General features: G+C 36.4%; 3 protein-coding genes across 3 annotated transcripts in view; 1 reads left to right on the forward strand and 2 right to left on the reverse strand.

The window, feature by feature from the left end:
• Positions 1 to 706: 706 nt before the first annotated feature.
• On the reverse strand, positions 707 to 3,557 carry LOC111778233. The gene is made up of 4 exons (XM_023657937.1): positions 3,297 to 3,557; positions 1,474 to 1,570; positions 1,305 to 1,359; positions 707 to 1,195 (listed from the first exon to the last, which is right to left on the reverse strand). Exons 1-4 carry the CDS (start codon positions 3,435 to 3,437, stop codon positions 973 to 975), a joined length of 516 nt encoding a protein of 171 aa, XP_023513705.1. The 5' UTR covers positions 3,438 to 3,557; the 3' UTR covers positions 707 to 972.
• Positions 3,558 to 9,574: 6,017 nt separating this feature from the next.
• LOC111778304 (protein ECERIFERUM 1-like) lies at positions 9,575 to 14,699 on the forward strand. The gene is made up of 10 exons (XM_023658040.1): positions 9,575 to 9,644; positions 9,788 to 10,011; positions 10,335 to 10,567; positions 11,348 to 11,567; positions 11,817 to 12,192; positions 13,458 to 13,565; positions 13,651 to 13,851; positions 13,928 to 14,023; positions 14,105 to 14,278; positions 14,392 to 14,699. The coding sequence occupies exons 1-10, from the start codon at positions 9,585 to 9,587 to the stop codon at positions 14,563 to 14,565; spliced, it is 1,866 nt and encodes a 621-aa protein (XP_023513808.1). The 5' UTR covers positions 9,575 to 9,584; the 3' UTR covers positions 14,566 to 14,699.
• A 1,209-nt stretch (positions 14,700 to 15,908) lies between these two features.
• LOC111778917 overlaps positions 15,909 to 22,979 on the reverse strand; it is a 9,526-nt gene continuing 2,455 nt past the window's right edge. The window contains exons 3-13 of the mRNA XM_023658928.1: positions 22,306 to 22,463; positions 21,662 to 21,737; positions 19,867 to 19,916; positions 19,148 to 19,412; positions 18,825 to 18,953; positions 18,577 to 18,683; positions 18,438 to 18,491; positions 18,293 to 18,376; positions 17,803 to 17,966; positions 17,481 to 17,629; positions 15,909 to 16,284 (exon numbers count right to left, since the gene is read on the reverse strand). Of these exons, the coding sequence (XP_023514696.1) occupies positions 17,482 to 17,629; positions 17,803 to 17,966; positions 18,293 to 18,376; positions 18,438 to 18,491; positions 18,577 to 18,683; positions 18,825 to 18,953; positions 19,148 to 19,412; positions 19,867 to 19,916; positions 21,662 to 21,737; positions 22,306 to 22,463 (1,235 nt within the window). The 3' untranslated portion in view covers positions 15,909 to 16,284; position 17,481. The remainder of the gene's footprint in view (positions 16,285 to 17,480; positions 17,630 to 17,802; positions 17,967 to 18,292; positions 18,377 to 18,437; positions 18,492 to 18,576; positions 18,684 to 18,824; positions 18,954 to 19,147; positions 19,413 to 19,866; positions 19,917 to 21,661; positions 21,738 to 22,305; positions 22,464 to 22,979) is intronic.

Below are 22,979 nucleotides of genomic sequence, written 5' to 3' on the forward strand. Positions count from 1 at the left end.
TGAACTTTACTTTATTTTATTCTGAGATTTTAAAAAAAAAATGTACTATACTTTCTTTCTAAGGTTTTTTTAGCTTTCTATTTATTCTCTCTAACTTTTTTTTTTTCCCTTTCTTTCAACTATAATGCCTTTTACCAATTTGATTATTCTAAAATTATTGTGGAAACAAACATTAACCATTCAAAAACGCTTTTAATTTGATCAAAATTGTGAAAAAAAAAAAACATTCAAACAATTTATAATCAAACACTAAAGGTAATCAAATTACTTTGGCAAAATCACTATCTTAAAAATTGCAAGAGAAGTTCTTGATTAATGTCATACAAAAGTAACTATGATCGAAATTGTGTATTTTTTTCTTCTTATTCACTACATGTCAATCCATGAAAAAAAAAAATAACAAAACTTTAATTAGTCATGTTATGTTTTTTATTTTGATGGTAATCAACATGTTTAGTTATTGGAACGAACCATTTTTATATTCTTAGACTATAACATAAGCTAAATACTTCATTCAAAATTCGGGATTTACGATTCATAAAACATAAAATTGTCAAATTCCGAGTTCTTTATCCGTCATGCTCTCTAAACACGTTTTTTTATCTTAAAACTGCGTGCCAAACGATCTAAACTTAGTTTCTACAAACTCAGACCTTATTTAAATACTCATGCTGTAAAAAGGAAAAATAAGTATTAGAAAAAAGTTGTGAAGAAAAAAAGATAATCCAATTATTTTCTAGATTGGATTCAAGTCTCTCAATGTGTCGTTGAGGGTATGATGTCTTATCTAAGTTAGCTGATTTATTGTTTTAGTTCAACAGTTACAGAAGTGAGAGATACAGATGAACCATTGTCCCCTTTAAGCTTATGTCAAATTGGCCTCTGATTAGACTGCCTTTTTATGATCCATCCAAAATGTATAGTCAAATTGTATCCTAGCTGTTCTACCATTACCACGCCATGTACCTTCTCTCAAATTTCTGGCTCTGAACTCGACTCATCACGTAGAAGAGACTCTGCGCCTCTGGGACCTCGATGTTGTTGGTTGGTTTGATTTTCATACTTCATGACATCCTGAGTTTCATTTTCATTGTCCTCCATCTTCATGAATTGGAACCCCATAATATACCGATACTCTCCTGTCCCGAGGCAACGAGAGCAATAGCCAAGACCGCTCCCGCCACAAGCTCTACACCTGCAACAGTATTTAAAGGCGAGTTCATTTGATATCAAGTTTGGTAATGTGAAAAGAGATTACGATTATGAAGTTTTCAGTTGAGAGAAAAAATCATATACAGTCGTACCATTTTGGCCATTCCCCTTTTGGAAGCATTTCTAGGTGAACAAAATTTGTCCTCCCTAGTTTGAGAGCATATGAACATGTTACTTAAAGGGATTGAACAAATAAATTCAATTCTGTAACATAACATCTTGGAGGGAATGGAAAGTGTGAGAGAGAGAGAGGAGAGAAACCTCTTCCACAACAGTCGTGACAATCAACTCTTCCACTTCCATGGCATATCGCACAAGGTGGATCTGGCTTCTTTCTTTTTTCTCTCCTAACATTTGACTGCAATGAAAGAGGAAACACTACCCTGATGACTAGGAAAACAAAATAAGGGCTTTGTATGAAACATTTAATGTTAAATCATTAATGTTTGGTTTTACACTTAATTGAATGATTAACGTAACAACCCAAGCCCACCGCTAGTAGATATTGTCCTCTTTAGGCTTTCCCTTTCGGGCTTCCCCTCAAGATTTTTAAGACGCATCTACTTGGGAGAGGTTTCCACACCCTTACAAAGAATGCTTTGTTCTCCTCCCCAACCGATGTGGGATCTCACAATCCACCCCCTTCAAGACCCTTTGAGACCAGTGTCCTCGCTGGCATTCGTTCCCTTCTCCAATTGATGTGTGACCCATCAATCCACCCCCCCTTTGCATCCCAGCGTCCTTGCTGGCGGTGTCCACCTCCTTCAGGGCTCAACCTCCTCACTAGCACATTGCCGGGTGTCTGGCTCTGATACCATTTGTAACAACTCAAGCCCACCACTAGCAAATATTGTCCTCTTTGGACTTTCCTTTTCGAGCTTCCCCTCAAGGTTTTTAAAATGCATTTGTTAGAGAGAAGTTTCTACACTCTTATAAAGAATGTTTTGTTCTCCTCCCCAACAGATGTGAGATCTCACACTTAATGTTAGGTTTAAAAAGTTATTTAGGCTCATCAAAACACTAAAAATCATGGTTATGTTCTAAAGTGATTTTTAGTCGATTATTCAACAAAACAACCTCAAGAAGCAATTGACGTGACTGAGAATCCCTTTTAAGTGATTTTGGATATTTTCAAAATCATGTTCACACCAATGCCAAAAATAACTATGTTGGAGGTGATTTCAGCAATGGAAAAAGCTACTCCCAAGCATGCTCCAACACTTGACCTCTTCTTCAACCGTCACTTGGTTCGATTAGTAAATCCCTCTCATTGTACTTCTTTATAACACTCCAAGTAAAATTCAGAAATAAAACACTTCCAGCCCTCTTATATGGAATGCAGAAAAACCAAGCACAAACAACAGAGTACAACTAGGAAATCATTTATATCAAAAGAAAAATTACTTGCAGAGTGTATCATCGTGATCAGAACCTTAAAATTTGCATTGAATAAACTAGGATCTATGTAGATTCAACTGTCTTCAAAACAAACAATTCATAAATGAATAATGAAACTACAATTGAAGTTACAATCAATAATATATATATTCCCTTGTAGACCTTTAATCTGAAATAGTATTTGGTAAGTTAGTCACAGATTGTTCTATCAGACCCCAATCAAACAGCAGGTACAGCCATTTTCCTCATCAATAGACTAAACAGAAGCACAATTTTAGGTACTTTTCTGCTGAAAATACACCCTAACTTCAATTAAGAGCTATAATCATTGTCCCATGTAGAGGAAGGATCCAAAAAAGAGTTAAAATATGTCAAGTTGAAATAAGAAACCTTCATACATTAAGATAAGCTAAACCTTAAGAAAATTCAAGAGCAGAGAACAAAAACGGCTTTGAATCTATGCAGTTTCAGAGATTTATTACACACACACGCACACACACACTCTTCAATAGAGAGTTCAGGAAATGAGATAAACGAAAGATTACAACAACAAGATTTTCAATCGAAATGGTTTAGTAACAAAAGCGAATAATGCCGGCCAAATGGAACAAAATGATTCTCGCATTCCGCAGCCTAATCTCGAAGACCTAAAACAACAAGAATTCAAGTTTAGCTATGCGAATTACCTCAGTTCTGACGATCCAAGAAGGCTTTGGAATTGATAGACGGGGAAAAGAGGTTGAGTTCGAAGGAGGAATTACGCCATTTGAGTCCGTGGCTTTCAATTGAATGGCCGGTAGAACAATCGGCGTTGTTCTCGCCGCCATCCAGCACTTCCCGGCGACCTCCGTCGTTCAGTTTAGCCGTTCCGGTGAAACCCCAACCAGAGAATGAGCCTCCGTTTTGGTCTGTGGCGGTGCCTGCAATCCCCTCCCGATGCTCCTTGTGACCATAATATTATTTTTTTTTTAATGACAAAAACAAAAAATATTTATTTGTTTAAATTATAAAATTAAGGTTAATGATTTTGTCAATTTAATTCTTAAATTTTATTTCTTTTAATTATTAATCCTATTACTTAAATAAAAATCCCTCCTCCCGTTCCCGTTAGTAAAAATTTGAACTTCCGATCTTTTAGGCGTATAAAACCTTTGCTACGTATGAGTGTAAGTCCCGAGCAGGTATCAAATACCCGATTTTTACTTCTAAACTCGAACCCGTTAGTAAAAATTTGAACTTCCGATCTTTTGATTAGACGTATAAAACCTTTGCTACGTATGAGAGTTTAACACCCAAGTCCCGAGCAGGTATCAAATACCCGATTTTTACTTCTAAACTCGAACTTAAAAAATTCATAGAAAAATCTTAAGAACTTGAAAATAGTGAAAAACTAAAAAAATTGGTCAAAGTCAACCTAACCATTTTGTCCCGTTTCAAACTCGAGCTCAAAATAACCCAATCCTCTCTTTTCTTAGATCGTGATCGGGCCTTGGCTAATTCTTGGTCCATTTATCAATCGTCAAGGTTCAAGCCTTATTGGACTACTTTCCTGATCTTTCAAAATAATTTCATATATTACCCATTAAGTCTCTTCGAGTTGGACTCAAAAACGAAAGATAACATATGGGAATAGGTTGAAGAACGACATGAGAGGAAGAGAATTCCGCTCAACCCAATTCTCCCTCCTCGGCCTCGATAACGGGTCAAGTTCTCCTATTCCCTTAACGAACGTTCATCATGCACGCTCCCATCTGAAACTCTTCGGTTCAATTCAGTTCTGTTCATTTCACATACGNAAAAAAAAAAAAAAAAAAAAAAAAAAAAAAAAAAAAAAAAAAGGTTAGATTTGCAAGTTGGCTACCCATCCATCCAGTACACCACAAAACTAAAGTAGTCATCTTCTCTTTCCTTATTCAATCACTAAAAGTTCTTAAATAGAACTTCTGAAATAATTAGGAAGAAAAAAAATAAAATAAATCATCCATTCGGGTCGGGTTCTATAATTGTTCGAATAAAATAAATATTATTTTATTTTTCATTAAAGTATTTGTTGTAAAAAAAAAAAAAATTAAATAAAAAATTAAATGTGAGTGATGGTGGATATTCATTTTTTATTATATGAAAACTTCAAATTTTTATACCAAATATTTGTCGTAACAATTAATAAAAGCAAGTTATGCATAGTAGGGGTACCCTACAATCAACACGTATTCTTTTCCCCTCAACATCTTGTCGAGAAATGGTTACACATTCATTGGGGTAAACATTAAATTTATTCATTATTGGTTGTATAAGAGATAAAAGACGGTTTGTGTAATACCTCAACCTTACAGCTTGTATATATTGTCCACTTTGACCCGTTACGTATTGCTACTAGTCTCACGGTTTTAAAACGCGTCTACTATGTAGAGGGTCTACCCCTACTTCGACCAATGTCTCAACTAATGCCTTGCATCATCCGGTGACCGGTTCTGATACCATTTGTAATAGCCCAAGTATGATATTGGTATGATATTGTCTACTTTGAGCATAAGCTCTCCTAACTTTTCTTTGGGCTTTCTCAAAATGTCTCGTATCAATAGAGATGTATTCCTTACTTATAAACCCATGATAATTTCTAGACTCCCCTCCTAACAATCCTCAACAATCCTCCCCTTGAACAAATTACAACATAAGGTCTCCCCTGAGACCTATGGAGTCCTTGAGTAGCCTCCCCTTAATTGAGGCTCGACTCCTTTCTTGGAGCCCTCAAACAAAGTACACCCTTTGTTCTTAGCTAATTTAAGGGCATGACTCTGATACCATATTAGGAATCACGACTCTCTACAACGGTATGATATTGTCGACTTTAAGCACAAATTCTCAAAAGGGTATTTTGGGAACCGAAAAGGATCTCGGATTAGTTTAATGAATAATTAAAATAGGTAATAATGTATATTATTGGTAGTATGGTTATTTTTGCAATAAAGTACATTAATTGTGATGAATTGTAGTTAGAAAGTGAGTGAGATGAACATAATTTATTGGTCTCGCAAAGCATTATTAATAAGATAGGGTGAGGTGGGCAATGGGTGTCTTCAAAATGAAGCTATGTAAGCACGCAGCTAAGCACTTTTGATATCAATGCAAACAAGAAGTGATGTTTTGTGAGTCGAGAATATTTAACTTCAAATATATCCTTATTGTTAGTACCACTTTTTATTGGAGATAATCCCGTAAAAGAGTATTAATACAACTGTTAAAATTTTATAGGTAGTTTTAGTAAAAATATTTTTTAACTTTTAAAAAACGGAGAGTGTATTAATGATTTTTTTTTAATTTAAGTTATTTTTTAAATAAAGTATTAACGGATGAAAAATAAAATTTAAATTTTTTGAAATAGTTGAATTAATAATCAATTCAATTATCAGATGGATGAACTCAATTGAATTTAATAAATTAGGAAGGAAGTGATCTATGTTATACAATTATGTTGGTCGGTACCGGATATTGATATCAAAGTCACCATAACTGTTTGAATGACCATTAGACTTTAGATTAGTCTAGCTTCTCATGTGGTTTTTAAGATATTTTAAAAATTATATTTAGTGGTTATGATGAGAACAAACGTGTGCGCATTTAATAGTCTTTTTTATCTGAATCATTATTAGATCACCCGTGACATAGCAATCAATTCAAGAAAGTTGAAGTGAATTTAGCTCAATGGTAAATGACATATATGCTAGAGATATCTCGGGGTCGGGATGTGGAAGCCTTCTGCACTCATGTCTCTGTCTTTTAGGCGAGGATTTTCCATCGAGAATTTGTGGGGATTGGGTTCGTGGTGGATTTTTTTTTTTTTAAATAGTCGTTTTAAAATTTTTTTTAATGGATAATTTTCATTTTTATAGAATAGAATATAATATAATATTCAACGTAATTTCTCATTAGAGATATCTATTTAACTCGTCTCCCGAATGATAACGTATTAATTTAAGTAAGTTAAAATAAAACCAAGAAGAATATTATAATAGAAATGTATTATATTAATTTCATATTTATGTCATAGTGCAACATGGCATCTCATACACACATATCATCATAACATGACATATTATCATAACGTAATGTTTTGCCATACATCTCATTTCATCATAATATATCATATCATCATAGCATAACATATCATCATTACACATTATATCAAACACATGACATTGTAGGGACTACTGGGCATGTGTCATCATACATAAGACAATTCTTCTGATCGATAGCAGGGCCGCTTACTTGATTGGCCTTAGCCGACGTTCTATCCTATTTTTGAGATTTACTTGATTTGTCCTTCGAAATTCGTAACGACCTACACAAAGACACTTCACTATATTAAGAACATTCGTCTAACTCTTCCAGCTGTCCTACTTCCTATATAATTACTTAAATTAATTAAACGAGACTTATACCAACCTTAATTGCATCTAATAAGGTCAAAATCTCTCGTTTCCGGTGAGTTTTGTTTCTATTTTTTTCTTTTACTCCGTTACACTATAAAGTTCGAAATATAACAAATGAATGTAAGAATAACAAAAACAATGATTTCAACACGTCTCTCAGTACGTGACATATTAAAATAATTCAAAAAATATTTGTCCATCTATACTGTGATGTCCCATATTGGTTGGGGAGGAGAACAAACCACCATTTATAAGGGTGTGGAAACCTTCCCCTAGTAAACGCGTTTTAAAGCCTTGAGGGGAAGCCCGAAAGGGAAAGTTCAAAGAGGACAATATCTGTTAGTGGTGGATCTAAGCCGTTACAAATAGTATCAGAGACAGACACCGGACAAGGTGTCAGCCTTCCCACATTGGTTGGGGAGGAGAACAAACCACCATTTGTGGACACAATAGATACTCATACCACTACGTTTTGGTAACCTTCCCACATTGGTTGGGGAGGAGAACAAACCACCATTTGTGGACACAATAGATACTCATAAAACCACTACGTTTTGGTAACATAAATTTACTGTTATACATATAAAAAAAAACTCTAGCAAACTCGAAGGATAATGAAAAAAAGAAAGTAACCAAACAATCGTTCGATAACGAAATGATCTTTGCAGTTCGTCATGGATTGAAGGTAGAAATGTCCACTAGACAAGGACGAGAAATCCCGCCAATTTTTTCATCTCTTTCTTGTACGATTTTTTTTTGTTAGAAATTCGTAAAGATCAAATTTTGTTGAGATATAATATTTAGAGAATATATTATTTATGAAATATATCTTAAATATCATATCTTAATATTCTTCCATTTGATTTATAGTATATTTTATTTTATTCTCAATATTTAATTAGTTTATATTTTCTAATTTGCGGTTTATTATTTTTTTTTTAAAAATAATTATTTTAAAGTTTTCATTTTTTATATTATCATTATTAAAAATTATAAAAAAAAAAATCCTAATAAATCAATATTAATTTCTAAAAATTCAAAATTTTATAACCATTAAAAAAAAAATAAACCACAATTGTATAAATATTATAATTTGAATTTCAAAATTAACACTTTTTTTTAATATAGAAAAAAAAACATATACATTAATATAGATTGAAAATATATTTATATTAAACGGGATAAGACAAAAGATTAGACGGAGACAGGGAATGTATTTCCTTTCCCGGCTCCATTTATGTAACAAAGAAAAAGTGTTCTTCCGTGTCTCTTCCGTGTCTCTTCATTCCTCCCTATTTGAGGTAGGTCACCGCGAGGCCGACTCTATAAATAAAGTGAACATCTCTATCCGAGCACAACTAAAATCCAGTTAACAAATACGAAAATTTGGGTTTAATTTTCTTACAACTGTATTTTCGTCTCTTTCATGAAAATTAAATTATTTGTTCTCCATAATTAATGAATAAATACTTTAAATAAAATAAAATAAAATAAATGTTGCTTTCCTACAACTATATTTTTGTCTATCCAATACAAATTTGAAACCTCCTCATCAATTTTATTATTTTGAAAATTACTTGTTTCAACCTAATTTGAGTAAATTAAATTTGAAATGATTAACTCATATGATTCGAATCCTATGTGTTTATGTGCATGTTGCATGTTCATGACATGTTCGACCCAATACTCGATCTTTTCTAAAATCTTGTTTTTCAGGTAGATTGTTAGTTACGTCATGGGTGAATGTGGAAGTTATGATACGGGACGTAACAACCCATGTCCATGATTTTGATTATGCTTTGGAATCTGGATTCGACATTTGATGGTCATGACGTTCCCCTGCCACATAATCACGTTATTTACTCGTCGCTTCTAAGAGGGAAAACTATCCTTACAAACAAACATCTCTCCTTCCAACACAATATATGTCCTCCCAACATGTTTTGTCTCGCTCACATGCTTAATTATGCCACATAATCATGATACTTACTCGTCCCTTCTAAGAGTAAAAACTATCCTTACAGACCAACATCTGTTGTCCCAACATGTTTTGTCTCGCTCACATGCTTAATTATAGAATTACTTCAAACAAAAACATGCTTAATTATAGAGTTTCTACCTCTGAACCACCAAAAAAGAGGTGCATCAGGTTGGTATAAGTAGTAATTTCATAGTCCTCTTATCTTCATAATTGCTCTCATTCAGATGTGGTATCACTTTGTTCATGTACCTCTTGTTTACTCGGGTGTCACATTGGATGATTTCAAGTAATTTAAAATTTTATTGTATTTTAATTTTTCTTTTTAAAATTTTCATTGGAATCACAAAATTTTAATTCTTTTTTTTATATATATATATAAATATTTATATTATAAAAAATAAAAAAATTATCCCAACCATCAATAACACATCATTAATTCAAAACAAACCACCCTCAATGAACATCTGTCCAATTTGGTAATTTCACTCTCTCCAGTCCAAATCTCTCTCTATATAACCATGAGCGTTGCCATGGAAAAAGCACAAGCTCCAAGCTCTACAACAATGGCGTCCACACCAGGCATTCTCACAGATTGGCCATGGAAGCCACTCCGAAGTTTTAAGGTATGCACGTGGGTATATATGAACGTTCGTATATGATTCGAATCTCTAACCTTTTGATAGAATCTGTTTGACCTTAACGATTTGATTGATATATAAACGACACGGTTTTGATGGGGTTTTTTTGGTTGATATGAATAATGTAGTACGTGCTTTTGGCTCCGTGGGCGATTCATAGCTCGTACTTGTATTTCAACGGGGACGAAGAGAAGAGAGATTTGAGTTATTTTCTTATATTTCCATTTCTATTGGTGAGAATGCTTCACAATCAAATTTGGATCTCTCTCTCACGTTACCAAACCGCTAAAGGAAGCAAACGAATCGTCGATAAACCGATCGAGTTCGAACAGGTTGATAGAGAAAGTTCATGGTTAGTTCCTTTTTTCCTCTTTCTCTCTGTAAATTCGTTAGTTTCATAAATTTAATATTCGACATTACGTAACCATTAAATAGTCTATTAATTTTATTATTTTTTAAAATAAAGCTCGTAAACTACACTACTTCTAAAATCGAGCTAAAAAATATATCTGGGGTTATTAGTCACAGCCTCGTAAAACCCTTTGATAGATTTAGAGATGTCCATTTAACCTACAAAACCGAGAATCTGCTCTGAAGAGAGTAGGAAATCCCGAGTTAAACGTGCCCGAGTCTCCATCCTGCCTAGCGGAGCTTACTTGGTCATGGTTTTTACAGGGATGACCAGATATTGTTCAATGGGTTGCTGCTTTACATGGGGAGGATGGCGCTGAAGAGGAGTGAAAATCTACCGTTTTGGAGGACGGACGGGGTGGTTATGACGGCGTTGCTGCACGCCGGTCCGGTGGAGTTTTTGTACTACTGGTTTCACAGAGCTCTTCATCACCATTTTCTCTATTCTCGCTACCATTCTCACCACCATTCATCCATTGTTTCCGAGCCCATTACGTGTAATTTTTCTCTCCTCTTTTTTTAACTCGATCCAATTTAAATTTGTAACGAAATCAAATCGAATCCAACTCGGATTTTATTAGATGCAGTAGAGATGCTCATTTAATTCGAGAATCTACTCTAAACGGCCTAAAAAAATTCCCATTTAGATGGGAAATGAGAGAGGAAGTGGGTAGAGATTTCTACCTGTTAATAGAATCGGGACCAGGTGTGAGATCCCACATTGGTTGGAAAGGGGAACGAAACATTCTTTACAAGTGTGTGGAAACCTCTCCCTAGAAGACGCGTTTTTCAGGGGAAACACGGAAATGAAAGCCCAAAGAGGATAACATCGGTTAGCAGTGGGCTTGGGCTGTTACAAATGATATTAGAGCCAGACAAGAGGCAGTGTGTTAGTGAGAACGCTGGGCCTTGAAGTGAGGTGGACACCGGGAGGTGTGCATCAAGGACCTGGTTTGGGGCGTGGATTTGTGAGATCCTACATCGATTGAAGAGAGATCTCACATCTATTGGAGAGAAGAATGCGTGCCAGCGAGAACCCTAGACTTCAAAGGGGATGGATTATGAGATCTCACATCAGCTAGAGGGGAGAACAAATCATTCTTTATAAGAGTGTAGAAACCTCTCCCACGAGTTTTAAAACCCTGAGGGGAAGCTAGTGGTAGACTTGACTGTTAGCCCGGAACAATATCTGCAAACATTGAGCTTAGACGGTTACACCAAACATTAATAATTTGAAATGTTTATAAATGATTGTAATTTAAGATTTGGTTTTGCAGCTGTGACACATCCATTTGCAGAACACATAGTGTATTTCTTGCTGTTTGCAATACCGTTATTGACGACAGTGCTGACAGAAACAGCTTCAATTGTCTCCTTTTCCCTTTATGTGATATTCATTGATTTCATGAACAATATGGGCCACTGCAACTTCGAGCTTGTTCCTAAGATCCTCTTCATCATCTTCCCTCCTCTTAAATATCTCATCTACACCCCCTCGTAAGTCTCTCTCTCATTTATTACGCTTCGTTACAAAGCTATCATTTCATAAACCCGATCAACTCAATCTAGATCTTAATAGTCGTGTTGGGTACGGCTTAGAATCGTAAAAAAGTTTCTTTTTTTTTTATTTTAAATTTGAGCATAGTAAGAGCTTAGATTAGCGTCTGTCAGTCAATTTGAGTATAGCTCAATTAGTATACATGATCTAGAATTTCGAGGTCGGATTTAACGAGATTTTGAATGCAGGTACCATTCGCTTCACCACACCCAATTCAGAACAAACTTGAGTCTATTTATGCCTATATATGACTACATCTATGGGACATGGGATAAGAGTACAGAGAGTTTGTACGAGAATTCATTGTCAAGAGCAAAGGAAGTGCCTCATGTGGTTCATTTGAGCCATTTGACAACTCCACAATCCATTTACCACATGAGGCTTGGCTTTGCAGCGGTGGCTTCTAAGCCCTTTGCTTCAAAATGGAGGCTGAGCCTGCTTTGGCCTTTCACTTGCTTGTCTGTGATTGCCACTTGCTTCTTTGGCCGCACTTTTGTCTCTGAGAGGAACACATTCAAGGCTCTCAAATTGCAATCTTGGGTCCTCCCTAGATTCAATCTTCAAGTAAGCAATGGTTATTAACGTCAAAAATAATTTGAGATCTCACGTCGGTTGGGGAGGAAAACGAAACACCCTTTATAAAGGTGTGGAAACCTCTCTCTATAGTAGACGCGGTTTGAAAACCATGAGGAGAAGCCCGAAAGGGAAAGTCCAAAACGACAATATTTGTAGCGGTGGGCTTGGACCTTTACAAATGGTATTAGAGCTAGACACCGGGCGATGTGTCAGCGAGGAGGCTGTTCCCTGAAAGGGGGTAGACATGAGGTGGTGTTCTTCCCTTAAGGGGGTAGACACAAGGCAGTGTTGTTCCCTGAAGTGGGTAGACACGAGGCGGTGTGCCAGCAATGACGTTGGGCCTCAAAGGGGGTGGATTTGGTGGAGTTCCACATTGATTGGAGAAAGGAACGAGTGCCAGCGAAGACACTAGACCCCCAAGGAGGTGGATTGTGAGATCCCACATCAGTTGAGGAGGAGAACTGAAACACCCTATAATGATGTGGAAACCTCTCTCTAGGAGACATGTTTTAAATACCTTAAAGGGAAGCCCGAAAGGGTATTAGAGCCAGACACCGAGCAATGTGCCAGTGAGGAGGCTGTTCCCCAAAGGGGGTAAACACGAGGTGGTGTGTCAGCAAAGACGCTAGGCCTCGAAGGGGGTAGATTTGGTGTGGGTCTCACATCGAGTGGAGAAAGGAACGAATGCCAACGAGAACGTTGGACCCCTAAGGGAAGTGGATTGTGAGATCCCACCTCAGTTGGGGAGGAGAACTGAAACACCCTATAATGATGTGGAAACCTCTCTCTAGTAGACATGTTTTAAATACCTTAAAGGGAAGCCCGAGAGGGTATTAGAGTCAGACACCGAGCAATGTGCTAGTGAGGAGGCTGTTCCCCAAAGGGGGTAAACACGAGGTGGTGTGTCAGCAAAGACGCTAGGCCGAAGGGGGTAGATTTGGTGTGGGTCTCACATCGATTGGAGAAAGGAACGAATGCCAACGAGGACGTTGGACCCCTAAGGGAAGTGGATTGTGAGATCCCACATCAGTTGCGGAAGAAAACTAAATATCTTTTATAAGGGTGTGAAAACCTCTCCCTAGTAGACGCGTTTTAAAAACTTCGAAGGAAAACCCAAAAGGAAAAGCCCAAAAATGACAATATCTGCTAGCGGTGAACCTGGGCCGTTACAAATAAGCTACAAACTTTGAAATCAACATCGAAAACGGAAAATAATTTGAAATTTTCTTTGTTTTTTTGCATGGGTTTTGAAGTATTTCATGGAATGGAGAAGAGAAGCCATCAACAACATGATAGAAGCAGCAATTTTAGATGCTGATAAAAAGGGAGTCAAAGTTCTAAGCTTAGGCCTTTTGAATCAGGCAAGTCACTAACCAATAGGCCATTCTATTACACTCACATTCATCTACCAACAAAACTTAACCATTTTGATCTGATTGTATGCAGGGAAAAGAGCTAAATGAATATGGAGAGCTTTACATACAAAAACATCCAAAATTGAAACTAAAATTGGTTGATGGAAGCAGCTTAGCAGCTGCTATTGTGGTCAATACCATCCCCAAAGGCACAACCCAAGTGCTTCTTAGAGGACACCTTTCTAAGGTCGCTTATGCCGTCGCAGACGCTCTATGTCAAATGGGTTTACAGGTCCGTCCTAATCGAGTATATGTTTTAACTAAATGAGTTACGTTATATTTGATAACTCTTTCTTGTAAATTATTAGGTGGGTACCTTATATGAGAACGAGTATCAGAAGCTTAAATCGAAGATCACTACCAATTCTAACAACTTGATCGTCACGAAAATTACTACTCACAAGGTAAATATTGAACCATCGAACGAGAAAAATATAGGAAAAGATAAGTTTTTTTTTGTTTGCTAAGGGAAGTATATTTGACAGATATGGATAGTGGGAGATGGATTGGAAGAGTTTGAACAACTAAATGCACCAAAAGGGACAATTTTTATTCCCTTTTCACAATTTCCTCCAAAGAGACTTAGAAGAGATTGCTATTATCACATCACTCCTTCCATGAAAGTTCCTTCTTGTTTCGAGAACGTCGACTCGTGTGAGGTTAGTTCTTATCAGTTCTTATGTGAATTTACGTGATATCAAATTTTAAGGATGAAAATGAAACTTTTCGATGGCTGGAACATAACGTACTAAGATTTTTTGTTTGGTTATAGAATTGGTTGCCGAGAAGAGTGATGAGCGCGTGGCGAATGGCCGGGATATTGCATGCTTTGGAAGGAAGAGAGATGCATGAGGTTGGAGAAACAATGTTGAGTTTGGAGGATGCATGGAAGGCAAGCCTTCAAAATGGGTTTATTCCTTTGGAGATTTCTTCATCTTCCTTCTAAAATCCTCCAAAAAGCACACATTGGGATGATTTTAGTACTAATAGTTATTAAGAGAACTTTTGGTGTTTGTGTTTTTATTTCATGATCCTAATAATATTTTGCTATTAATATAAATTTTATGTCTTAGAATGTAACGAAATGTGAGATCCCACGTCGGTTGGAGAGAGGGACGAAGCATTTCTGATAAGGGTGTGTAAACTTCTCCTTAATAGATGCGTTTTATAACTTTGAGGGGAATTCTGAAGGATAAGCTCAAAAATGACAATATTTGTTAGCTGTGGGCTATTACAAATGGCATCAGAGCCAGATACCGAGTAATGTGCCAGAGAGGACGCTGACCCCAAAGGCCATGGATGATGCACTATTGTTGCCTACTTAGTAGAAGGCCATGGATGATGAATTTTCCGTCCTCCAACGCAACCGTTACTAGTCTTTAATATTAAGATCACACAACAATGCACACACTCAATCTAGATGAACATAAAGAACATGAAAGATAAAATGCAAAGAAGAATATTGACTAAAAATTTATATGGATGACTTCAGGTATGTACCGTAAGAGAGAATACAAACAATGCAGTACATCAAAGTACTGCCTAAGGGCTATATTAGCTTTTTCTTTCATTTTTTGGCGTGAGTTTGTCATAGTTGTATTTCTTTAACTGTGCGGCGTCATGATCTTGACACGCTCACGACAAGTCTTAGGGGGAAACTCAAGTCCCATTCATATTTTTCGCCCTACTTTTTGTCTTTGTCGAACCTTAGGCGAGGTTTGTCTTCGCCAGCTGAACATTACTTGTACGAAATCCAAACTTGTCTGGCCACACACACTGTCTATGCATGCATGTTCAATCGTGTGCAACACAACTAACTAACCTCTGCACTAAGCCAAGTCATTTGGCTCGACCTTGCCTCTATTTGGGGCTAAGGTCTCTCACTATAACGTCGCATCTCATCCTGTCATCTTGGTTCCCAATCGACATAGCTCATATGTCTTGACGTCATTTCAAGTTGCGGGGTGTCGTTGGCCATTGCAACTCTCGAACATGCCATCGAGAGTGGGCCCACGTGTCATTTATAATCTCGGGACATCCCGAACATCCATCCATCTAGATTTATTCGAGGAATTGGCCCTCCTGTGCTCATGTCATGTCATTTACGGACTTCATACTAGACATCGGGTGCATAATCCAACCTCCGACACATGGGTTGGGGCGGAATATCGACACATTGTCCTTGAAAAATCTATTTCAAAGGAAGTCGCCAGAAATATTCTGAACGGAAAAATATATGCTTTAATTACCACTTACCCTGGTTTGGAAGAAAATAGTAATGACAAGAACTTGCAAAATATAGGCCATTTAGGTCATTTACTAATATTATAAAAAAATGTTAATTTATTTAGTTGTCTTGAAATTGGAAGCTTTCAGGAAAGATCATGAACAATAATTTCAAGCACAAAATAATATTGCTTTACATGTATAGCACAATTGAAGGAAAAATACTCTGAACCATCTGGCGATAAATTGCAACATATCATAGTCAACCTGCAACGTCAATGGCCTATACGCTCATCGCCATCATCTTCTTCGGGCGATTCAGTTCGACATCTGCATTTGCTAGATGTTAGTTTCTTCAGAAAACTTCCTGGCAGCGAGACGTCGAGGTGATGCTAAAATTGCTGGAGAATTCTACAAGCACTTCATTTAACATAAGCACCTGCGTGATGCACAACACAGCCTTATCAAACCCGACACACAGAGTCCAATCGCCTTCGAAAACTACTAGACTAACCCATTGATGATCCATATGTATGCTGTGGTTTCAAGTGCATTCGCAAATGCCTTAAAAGTCCTATTTGAACTATTTGAAGAACATCTACCACAATTGTGATCATGAGAAAACTGCAGCCTAGTCATAAAAGCACTCGTCTTTTTGTAGTGCAAAACCACACAACAAGAACCCCAACATTCTTCGCTATTGTTTCATGTTCCTTAAAAGAAACTTCATCATAAGATGGAGAAAAAATAAAGATGGGACATGTGAGTTTCCACATCGATTGGGGAGGAGAACGAAACATTTTTTATAAGGGTGTAGAAACCTCTCCCTAACAAACGTGTTTTAAAAACCTTGAGGTTCCACCCGAAAGGGAAAACCAAAAGAGGACAATATCTACTAGCAGTGAGGTTGGGTTGTTACAAAGGGTATCAATGCCAGACACTAGGCAGTATGCCAGCGAGGACATTGGGTCACAAAGGGGGTGGATCGTGAGATCCCACATCGATTGGAGAGAGGAACGAGTGCCAATGAGGACGTTGGGCCTCGAAGGTGGGTGGATTGTGAGATCCCACCTCAAATGGGGAGGAGAATGAAGAATTCTTTATAAGGGTGTGAAAACCTCTCCCTAACAAACGTGTTTTAAAAACCTTAAGAGGAAGCCCGAAAGGGAAAGTCCAAAGAGGACAATATCTGCTAACAGTGGGCTTGAGTTGTTACAAATGGTATCAGAGCCAAACGCCGGGCCGTGTGCCAGCGAGGACGCTAGGCCACGAAGGGGGGTGGATCGTGAGACCCCACATCGATTGGAGAGAGGAGCGAGTGTCAGCGAGGACACTGGGCCTCAAAGGGGAGTGGATTGTGAAATCCCACATGGATTGGGGAGGAGATCAAAATACTCTTTATAGGAGGTGCAAAAACCTCTCCCTAGTAGACGCGTTTCAAAAACCTTGAGAGGAAGCCTAAAAGAGAAAGCGCTGTTACAGAACAAAGGGAGATATTTGGAGAACACATGTCTAAAAAGATCCTATAGTAATTTGAATTCGACACGTTTTTTTCCAGTTATTGGTTCGAGATACAAATGAAGAAAAAAGTGAAGACATACAGCTTCATGGTATATAACAAATTAAATCAGTTACCTCAGCTGTGCATCCATAAGGGATCCAAAGAGAAAGACCTCTCATTTCTGTTCTGAGCAGCTGCAGAGCTAGATGGAGGAGCATGCACATTGATTGGAAGAATCCATTCACTTTTCTCTCTTCCTTCTATCATGAGAGGATGCTCATATCTGAAAGGGTGAAACTTGAATTAAAGCATACGAAAAATCGTCAACAAATTCTCAGGTAAGTGATAAGAACGAAGATCCGGGGCATAATGTCCAGTCGTATCTGGCAGGTAATGGTAAAAACTACCATTTCATTTACGTAAGATGGCGAGTTTAAGAAGTTTTTGGGTCAGTACCTGGTCCAATCCACATTCTTTGGGGTGGTAAAAAATTCAAAGCGAAGTGCCCACTGCAAAGATACATGTGGAGTGGAAAAGGACATTGGCCCATCCATGGGAATTGAGAAAAGAAAGCTTGTCTGAATTAAATCAGCAACAACCTCATAATGATCACTTTGAACCTACAAATCCCAATAATATGTCAAGAACAATAGGCTCAAGACGTACACAAAATGAAAGCAACAGATATCCCTAAAGGCATCATCTCCCATCTGAAAACAACACAAGATGGAGGTCCCATTGCTCCACTAAAACAAATAATGCGCCCATTATACCACCCCTCAACCGACTTTCACCAAGAAAAAGATATAAACTATATTCCCAAAAGGCTGAGCCAAAAAAATTGAAGGTTTCTCAAGCAAAAGCGCCCCCAAGTACAAGTCAAGTGATTTCAACCCTTAAGTTCTTAGAATGACAAGCAAAATACGACATTCTTCTCAAAAAGTACCTTCACAATTGTTGGAGAGTTCCTCCGGGACGGATGGACGAAACGGCGTGATACAGTCTCTGAAGTCTCCAAAGCTATTGAAACCTGTATGAGAAGACCTATTAATGCTCCAACCAATTAGTCCATATTTAAACACCATAGTTACCTCAAGGCATCTCCTTGCTCCTTCTTCATGGAAAAAGGTAAGAGTTCCACCTATCTGGTGAATTTTGAAAAACAAGAAACTAGTTAACCTTCATGTCTATTAGTGGGCTCAACCTAGTCATATTGGAAGAAAAACTTACCATATCACTAAAATAATAGGTTGAATCAGAATTTTTTGGGCAAAATCTAAGCAAAACTTGGTCATCTACCCTGATATTGTAAGATCTTCCTCGAATAAAGCCTTCTGCTGCAAGAAATTTTTGCAGGTAATTAGTTTCCATTATTTGTTTGATATATCATCATGACAACAAATAAAACTAAATGATAACGAGAAGATTTTTATCAGAAAATAGAGTTAAAAAGGGAGGCAAGAAAGTTAATAATTTACATGCTACAGGTTCATTAGTTTTCGGCCTTGGCGAAGATGGTACTCCAGCATCATCATCTTTTGACTGATTCTTCTCGAAGTTCAACGCCTGGCTTCCAACTGCAGATGACTTCTGAGGCGATGTGCCATCTGTTTCCACAGAACCTATTAGTCAAAATCGTTGTCTTGAACGAAATAACAATTAAATCTCTTATTATCTCCGTTCTAGAGTGAAATGATTCTACTACCAAAAACGTTAATTGGGATGACTTTACAAGCAGATGAAAAAGAATGATTATAGCCAAATGCCTCGAGCAAAATATAGCTCGTTCATAAAAACCCACCGGCGGAATCATATAGGACCTCAGCAACAGAGAGACCAGGATGTGCAACATTAGAAGATAAACTTAATCGCTCTCCTTCAGTAAAAGGAGAATCCTTCATTGAAAATCTTCCAGATTTTGCAGCAGATGATTGAAACGACAGTGAACTTCCAAAGGTTCTATGAAAAGGTTCTCTCATTGGGTTGTATGATGAGACAGAAGAGATCTCATCCCTTGAGCTTTCGTATCCTTCATCAATGCCATCATATATATCATTTGCTCTGACCTGCAAGGAAATGGTTGTGTATTCATATCTGAGGTTCAAAACTCTAACATCAGTCATTACTTTGAAGAATATACTAACTACAGCCTGATATATACTCAATTCACAAGCACCTGAGGATGTGAGTAGCAAATGATTAATGATCAACAATTTTCTTTATATTTCAAAATTTTTAAATCTAACATTCCTCACGAACAGAACATCGATGCGCTACTATATTTTTAAATGTCAAACATCCGCACCTCATCTCAACCTGATTTAAAAATCTAATTGTCCCTACCCAAATTAAAAACATATCCCTCTAAGGTTACGATTATCGTTTTTCAGAGATCTGAAAATTGTTTCAGAACATCACAAATGAAGAAAAGTATTTGATTCAAAAGCGTCAAGGACAAGAACAAAATGAAATGATAAAACAAACTTGTTTAACAGCAATGAATCCTGGTAAGTGGCATACCCAATCAGTGTCACCTTCCATCTCTTTCCAAAATACATCCATTTGAAAGGCTGCAGAAGAAACAACCATTGAAAAACATTTAAACTAAAACACTACTAAAAACAAGCAAACTGATTCTCATTCTACCATAATCTTGTTGTAGAAACCAAACTGATTTAATACTACTAAAATAAAATTTAAAAAAAAAAAACAGAAATTACAGAAATTACAGAAATTGAATAATAAATAGAGTGTTTCTTAAGTGGTCTCAATGATTCTAAATGACATGAAGTGCTTGAACCTCTCAAGCTGTCCGCTAGCAGTAATAGTATGTGCAGAAAAGAAACTATATGAATAATCCAAAAAGCTGGTGAGAAATCGAAGGGTGAATTCGCATTCTATACTATATAACTGAAAACATACATAATCCCATGCTCATCATATTGGTGTCTCAGTACTATCACCGGACGTTACGACAGTGATATCCAAAGAGTTCCTAAGATAGGCTACATCCTGAATACCTTACAAAATAAATACTTGATGCCTACAACATTCTGAATCAATGGCCTCAAAGACAAATGGGTTTATAGCTTATTCATTTGACCATTGGGTCAAACGAGGATGGTTAATGAAGAAATCCATTTATTATGATATGAACATGAGTATAGAAAGGCTTAAACAAATAAATGCAACAACATCATATCATATTGAGTTTTGTTTGTAGTTAAGTATCAGAGTCCAAGAGACAACAAGGGTTTTAAATAATTCAGTTTTTCCACTGATATGGTTCACCACTAATTTTCTAGTCCAATCATATACAGATAACGTGCATAGAAATTAATTCAATGAAGAGCAAATAAAAAATAGAAGGATTTCAAAAAAGCTCCAAATTGATAGAAATCAAAAAATGGGAATACACTACAACAAGGAACCCAAGGAACTTAAAAGAATAAAAAATGGGAATACACAAGGAACTTAAAAGAATACACTACAACAAAAAAAAAAAAAAAACAAAAAAAAGAAAAAAAAAAGAACCCAAATGCCTAAGAGACCAATCGGTCACTTGAACCCCTCAGACCTCAGCATTCCCAAAAGTCCCTAACAGAATCCTATAAGTCACTTGAATCCCTTCTTTTTGCTTTAGTATTATTATGAACTTTGATTATGTAGTACTTGAAGAAAATTGTTTCCTTTCTTCTTATAATTGTTAACATGATTAGTACGAATCTCAGTAGATAACATTAGTTTATTGTAAAACGTAGTCAAGCTTGTTGGAGCAATGTAAAATTTTACGCAAAAGGGGGCAAAAATCTCTCAACGCTCAAATCTGTCTTTTTTTGGAGGAAGAGATGTTTTCACTTCTTAAGTTGAGTTCTTTTTGAAATCCTACGTAGTGTCCTTAAATAGACCTTTTGGAACATCCTCCCTGTACCAAATATTAAGTACCTAATACATGTACTAATCATTATAGTGATTCATGAATACTCTAATACATATATAATCAAATGAATATAACTCTAAAATGTATTCAATAAACTTTATTTTAAAATCTGTCCCTGTGCACCCATTTAGTCATTGGTGAATTAAATTTACTCATTAACCAGCCTCCTATTCCTTCAACCTATATTCATGTTAGCAAGCGATTTGGAGAAGATAAAGCCCAGTCCCTCTATAACCAAGTACCTATATGGGCTACCTGCATAAATGCAAAGGTTCCCATGGATGTGTAATTCCAGAAATCACGTTGAACTTCTAAATGGATGCAATGAAAAATACAACTTTCCCAACGACAGAGAACAGAGAGAAGAAAGATCACCATCATTTTGACCTTCTTCCATTAGCATGCCACTGATTTTCTGAGTGACCCACACTTGTAATGGAACCCGAGCTTCCTACATAGATAATAAATAAAGCTAGATAGTATCTTCATCAGAAATATAAAAAACGTGCAAAGAGAGGCAAAGGTCAGGTACTGTTTCACCAATTTTCTAGTCCAATCATAAACCCATGCACCGATTTATTGTCTGTAACTGAGAAATCCACGTTAACAACTATCTTTAAACACACAAGATTTGAAAATGCAATTCATAAATATATATATATATATATATATATATATATATAAGAAGATAAATAATCTTATTGCGGACAAGTAGAGAAAACATAAATATACCAGTGAAAAAGTAATGCATTGTAAAAAAATTAAAGAACTTGTGCTTATTTTGCTAAAAAAGAAATACCTATTTAATGTGCATATTATAATATAGAACAGATAAATTAGACACCTACGGGGGTTCAGGCATAGAAAGTTTGATTAGAAAGCACCACAAAAGTGTTCGTGCTTCAAAGAAAAACAAAGTAAAAAACAAATTCCTAGCTGCAGTTCACCTAATATTCATTCACATCAAACCAAACAATGAACTTTCACTCATCTTGGAAGCAAGTTAATTTTGAACAAACCATTTCTATTTGATCCTTCAGCGACTCTTTACGGGATCGACCATTTTCCTGTATTAGCCATCGTCCTAGTAATGTACTTTTAACATAATACATATAACGAATAGTGGCACCCTTGTAAGATGGTGGTATGCGGCTAGGAAGTGTTGTTCGAACCACATCTGTAAAAACAAATAACATTTTCAGAATTACTGTACATAATCAAAATGGTAAATTAAAGCATGGAGTAAAAAACAAATGAATCCTTAGTTTAAGACAAACAGTGTTGGATGTATTGGTTTTTAATTCATTCCAAAGTAAAAGCTTTTTCATAGCTCCTCTGGTAGTGGATTTCACTTTCTATTTCCATCCCTGTTTGGAATTTTTTCTTTAATCTTATCCAAAAAAGGAGGAGGTGTCTCTCGAAGCATCAAAGCTGAACAGAAAGCCTTCCTGGATCCAAGTCTAAACAAAAACAAACTCAGCGATGACTATAATTCGACATATTTCCGACCAATCTAGGAAAACTAATCATTCATAAGATATCACTCACAGTTTTGTTTGATAGGAAACAGAAGAAACTTCCATTAGATTGAAAGAAAGACAAAAAAAAAAAAAAAAAAAAAAAAAAAAAAAAAAAAAAAAAAAAAAAAAAAAAAAAAAAAAAAAAAAAAAAAAAAAAAAAAAAAAAAAAAAAA

Source organism: Cucurbita pepo, chromosome LG17 (assembly GCF_002806865.2).
Source record: "Cucurbita pepo subsp. pepo cultivar mu-cu-16 chromosome LG17, ASM280686v2, whole genome shotgun sequence".
Taxonomy (NCBI): domain Eukaryota; kingdom Viridiplantae; phylum Streptophyta; class Magnoliopsida; order Cucurbitales; family Cucurbitaceae; genus Cucurbita; species Cucurbita pepo.